Source organism: Orycteropus afer, unplaced genomic scaffold (assembly GCF_000298275.1).
Source record: "Orycteropus afer afer isolate SDZICR_OR568_19922 unplaced genomic scaffold, OryAfe1.0 scaffold00371, whole genome shotgun sequence".
In the NCBI taxonomy this organism is placed as follows: Eukaryota; Metazoa; Chordata; class Mammalia; order Tubulidentata; family Orycteropodidae; genus Orycteropus; species Orycteropus afer.
Window position 1 is genome coordinate 136946 of NW_006921958.1, and position 5338 is coordinate 142283.

The 5338-nt window shown below is 49.6% G+C and overlaps 1 protein-coding gene across 1 annotated transcript; it reads left to right on the forward strand.

Annotated features, from left to right (window-relative positions):
- The first annotated feature begins 220 nt into the window (after positions 1–220).
- LOC103207487 (B2 bradykinin receptor-like) lies at positions 221–1332 on the forward strand. The gene is given in 2 exon segments (XM_007953121.1): positions 221–1295; positions 1298–1332. Coding segments are annotated over 2 exon segments (1101 nt in total). The 5' UTR covers positions 221–229.
- Positions 1333–5338: the final 4006 nt, after the last annotated feature.

Consider the following 5338-nt stretch of genomic DNA (forward strand, 5'->3'; position numbering starts at 1 on the left):
GCCATCTTGCCCCGCCTCCTCTCCACCATGTTTTCTTGACTGTAACTATTATGAAGTGGACTGCCAGGTCTTTCTTCCTCAGAGCCACTGGATGGCTTGGCACTGCCAACCTTTTAGCTTGAACAAATATGCCTCCTTACCCCCCTTCTCCTTCTGCACCAGTGGCTCCTCTTTTGTCTTGTGACCTTGAGGTATAACAGCCTCTTTTCAATTTTCTTTCAGCACTGAGATGCTCAACATCACCTCGGGAGGCCTCACGCCTACTCTGAACGTGTCCCTTCCCCAGGACAAAGACTGCCCCTCCACAGACTTGTGGAACTGGCTCAACACCATCCAAGCCCCCTTCCTCTGGGTCCTCTTCATGTTTGCGGCACTCGAGAACATCTTTGTCCTTAGCGTCTTCTGCCTGCACAAGAGCAACTGCACCGTGGCGGAGATCTACCTGGGCAACTTGGCCGTGGCAGACCTCATCCTGGCCTGTGGGCTGCCCTTCTGGGCCATCACTGTAGCCAACAACTTCGACTGGCTCTTTGGGGAGGTCCTTTGCCGCATGGTGAGCACCGTGAGTTATATGAATTTGTACAGTAGCATCTGTTTCCTAATGCTGGTGAGCATTGACCGTTACCTGGCCCTGGTGAAAACCATGTCCATGGGCCGCATGCGTGGGGTACACTGGGCTAAACTCTACAGCCTGGTGATCTGGGGGTGCACCCTGCTACTAAGCTCGCCCATGCTGGCATTCCGGACCATGAAGGAGTATAGTGATGAGGGCCACAACGTCACCGCCTGCATCATCATCTACCCGTCCACCACCTGGGAGATCTTCACCAACGTCCTCCTGAACTTCGTGGGCTTCCTGCTGCCGCTGATCATCATCACCTTCTGCACAGTACGGATCATGCAGGTGCTACGCAACAGCGAGATGCAGAAGTTCAAGGAGATCCAGACAGAGAGGAAGGCCACGGTGCTGGTCCTGGCTGTTCTGCTGCTGTTTGTCATCTGCTGGCTGCCCTTCCAGATAAGCACCTTCCTGGACACACTGCTCCGCCTCGGCGTCCTCTCCAGCTGCTGGGATGAGCACTTCGTTGACGTCTTCACACAGATTGGCTCCTACGTGGCCTACAGCAACAGCTGCCTCAATCCACTGCTGTATGTGATCGTGGGCAAGCGCTTCCGAAAGAAGTCATGGGAGGTGTACAGGGGATTATGCCAGAAATGGGGCTGTGGGCCAGAGCCCACCCAGACAGAGAACTCCATGGGCACCTTGAGGACCTCCATCTCGGTGGAACGCCGAGTTACAAATTGCCAGAGTGGGTGGGGAGGAACCAGTGAGTGATGCCTCCCCGACTGCTGCTAATTTCTCTGAGGATTGGTGGACAGTTGCTCTTTAGCGTGGGCCCATGGAAGATCAGAAGGCATTTCCAATGTGTGAGCTTGGGCAAGGAGTCGGTGTCTCCATCAAAACACAGGAGAGTGATCCTTGCCACACCCTAGCTGCTGTGAGCACGGCTGTGAGGAGGGGGTGACCTCATGGCCAGCCTAGGGTTCTACAAACGCTACAGTATTATTGTCCTCATCAGCTGCCACCTGGAGTGCCTTCCATGAGTGGAGGGAGGGGAGAGGTCAGGGAGAGGAGTGACTGAGCTTCCCTTCATGGGTATCCCACCCGCCCAAACATGACAGCTCATGTCTCTAGGACAACTGCCCCCAGGCCTGGCACAATGGCTGAACATACACTCAGGGCCTGGCTGGCTATTTTGGAAGGATTCTTTAATTCACTCAAGTAGGATTTTGGAGGTTGACTTCTCAGACTAATGAAGCCTCAGTCTTAGGGTTGCCTTCTGAATAAATCTGAGGAATCCCTGGAAGGAACATGAGAGACCAGGATTCTGTAGCTCACCTCTCCAACGGATGTACAAGGTGGTTTGTGGGAAAGAAAAACCCAATAAATACTTATGGAGCACTTGCTGTATACTCAGCATTGAGCACTGTGAACAAGAAAAAAAAGAAGAAGAAGAAGAAGACCCAGCCTCCACCTTCAAACCAAAAATGAAAAACCAGACGCATTGCCATCAAGTTGATTATAACTCATAGTGACCCTGTTGGACAGGTAGAATTGTCCATAGGGTTTCCAAGGCTGTGATCTGTATGGAAGCAGACTGTCATATCTTTCTCCCAGCCAAGTGGCTGGTGGGTTTCAACCACCAACCTTCTGGTTAGTAGCCAAGTGCTTAACCCATTCACCACCAGGTCTTCTCCTCCTCCATCTTCAAGGAATTCAAAAGCTTACCTGAGGATGCCAGACCCTTGCAGTTACCAGGCTGCTTCAGGCAAAAGCACCCCAGCACTTCAGATGGTGCAGACAGCAGGGGCTCCCAGCTCAGCCCAAACCAGTTGCACTATTAAGCCAATCAATTGCCTTGTCCCGCCTCAGTTTCCACCTCTGTAAAATGAAGTTGTTGTGAGGGCCAAAGGTCACAGGCATCAAAGTGCTTTGAAAAGCAAAAGGTGCTATGTACAGTTAAGGCATTATTATTACACACACGGAACAGAAATGAACTTATTCAGGAAAAAGCCACTGTGGGCTTAAAACTAGCTTCACAGAGGAGAGCCAGTGTTGGTGGCTAATGTTCATGTAAGGCACCCACTAGACTCTGACACATGGCAGGTGACCAGTAAATGTTAGCTCCGTTCTGGGAGGAAGTGGGAGGGGAGCTGTTGCATTGGGGTAAATTGTAGTCAATGTCTTGAGACAGTGTGTGTGTGAACTGCTATATGGAAAGTGAATTTGCTCTGTTAACTTTCACCCAAATCACAATAAAAAATAAAAATAAAAATGTTAGCTCCCTCCTACCTTTCCACCCTCCACATCTTCCTCTACACATACACGCGCACACATCCACACACACAGGAATTTGGGGGGACAGCCACCTCTTCAATGTTAGATTTGTGATGAAGCAGTGAGAAAAAAGAATTAGATGGGTCTTGCCTAGGGATCCCACAGGCGTGCCCCTGCAATTGGTAGCCGTGTATGAGAGGTTCAATCAATGGTTTATATCAAAAGTGGCCCTGTGTGGCCTAGAGAACTTAAGCAGGAAGTAGTGGGGGCCACTCAAGGGCAGCGGATCAGTGATTGGATATGATGGTCATCTACCTCCAAGTAGTCAACCCACAAGTCCTACCTTTGCAAAGCACTCACTGAGGATGCTAGGGTCCATGGCTAATTGAAGATGGCCAGAAAGCTGGTCAGTTTCCCACAGAATCATATGCAGGGGAGCCTTGGCTCCACTCCCACCCCTGGGCCAATGGGCAAGGCCTGAAGTGGTGGGGGGACCCAATGAATGAATCTCAGGTATCAGGCCAGAGGAAGCTGGTCCAGCATCCTTGGCCAGAGCCAGGAGATAGCTCCCAAGTCCCAAACCCTCCTCAAAGAATTCTTTTCTTCTTTTTCTACACACCTTAATAAGCAGCCTCTTGTGGGCAGCCCCGTGCCAAGCCCCAGCTGGGAAACTGAGTAGCACAGTATTTGGGAACAACCAAGGGGGTGATGCAGACAGCATGCCAGGCCTCACTCCCTCCAAAAGAGCATCTACAAGCTTGCTGGCTGGCTAGAGAGGCGGGAACCTGGAGGATAGGGAGGGTTTGGGTGGCAAAGAACCCACAAACCCTGGGCAACTCAGCTCGGAATGTGAAGACAAAACAGGTCAAAAGATGCCCTCTCACCTCATCCTTTTATCACCACCCACACCCTTCTTCCCTGATGAATAAACCTGCACATTTGCAACTGGAGAAAGAAAACGGGTGAAAGAAGAGGTAAGAATCATTTAACATTAGAAGGAAGCAAACTACGAACAATGTCATTGTTAGGTGCCACACAGTAGGCCCCCAACTCACAGCAACTACCTGCACAGTGGAAACACCTCCTGGTCCTGTGCCATCTTCATAATTGGCTGCAGATAGGATCTTTGTGATCCACAGGGTTTTCCTCGGCTGACCTTCAGAAGTAGATCACCAGGCCTTTCTGTCTTAGTCTGGAAGATAAAATTACCAGAAACCTGTTCACCATCAGGGCAACAAACAAGCCACCACAGAAAGGTGATGATGGCTGTGCATGAGGTGCATTGGCTGGTATTGAACCCTGGTCTCCCACATAGTAGACAAGGATACTACCACTGAGCCACCACTGGACCACTAATCATGCACATACTGTGAATAAAACCGAAGGGGTCATGCTTATGATGCACAGTGTTCATCAGCATGTGTGTGATGGCCTGAAGGTCTTTCATGAGCATGCCATACCACAGCCCCAGCCTCCTAATCATCATTTAGGATCCACTCATGGTCTTGCGAGCACCTAGTCTGTGTGATGGAGATGTGTGTGTGACAGGAGATGACCGATGCATTGTGTTGATCCTCTGTGTCATGATTTGACTTGTGATCTCTGAAAATATGTGTCAACTTGGCTGGGCCATGATTCTCAGTGTCTGGCAGTTATGTAATGATGTAATCATCTCCCACGACGAGATATGATGGGATCAGCCAATCGGTTGTGATAGGATTAGGGTGGGGTGAGCACCCTTATTCGGGTCACAGGCCAGATCGGATATAAGGGAAGGTTTCCTGGAGTGCAACCTGCATCACCTTTTTTCTTGCAAAAGATGAAAACAGAAAGAAGTGAGCAGAGAAGAAGGAACTCACATAATCAAGAAAGAAAAGCCGGGAATGGAGTACGTCCTTTGGACCTGGGTTCCCTATGCTGAGAAACTCCTAGACCCAGGGGAAGGTAATGACAAGGGCATTCCCCCAAAGCCAAAAGAGAAAGAAAGCCTTCCCCCAAGAGCAGGCACCCTAGATTTGACCTTCCAGCCACCTAAACTGTGAAAAGATAAATTTCTTTTTGTTAAAGCCACCTACTTGTGGTATTCCTACGATAACAGCACTACATAACCAAGACATTGTGATAACAACATTCTCTGTCTTGTAAAAGACCCAACGAGCTATTGTAAAGAGGAAGCAGTTCACATATGAGGGAGAAAATGGATGAAGCATGTAAACATGTGTCTTCTCTGTACAGCATAATGAATGGAAAAAGTTCTTTGCACAGGCGTGTTCCTATAAGTAAATATCTATATCTATATAGATAGATAGATAGATATGTGTTGTTATTTGCCATCGAGTCGCCCCCGACTCATAGCGACCCCTCCTTGGGTTTCTGAGGCAGTATCACTACAGAAGTAGGATTGCTCAACCTTCCTTCCGAGGAGTGGCTGGTGGGTTTGAACCGCCAGCCTTCTGGTTAGCAGTCAAGTGCCTTAGGCACTATGCTACCAGAGCTCCT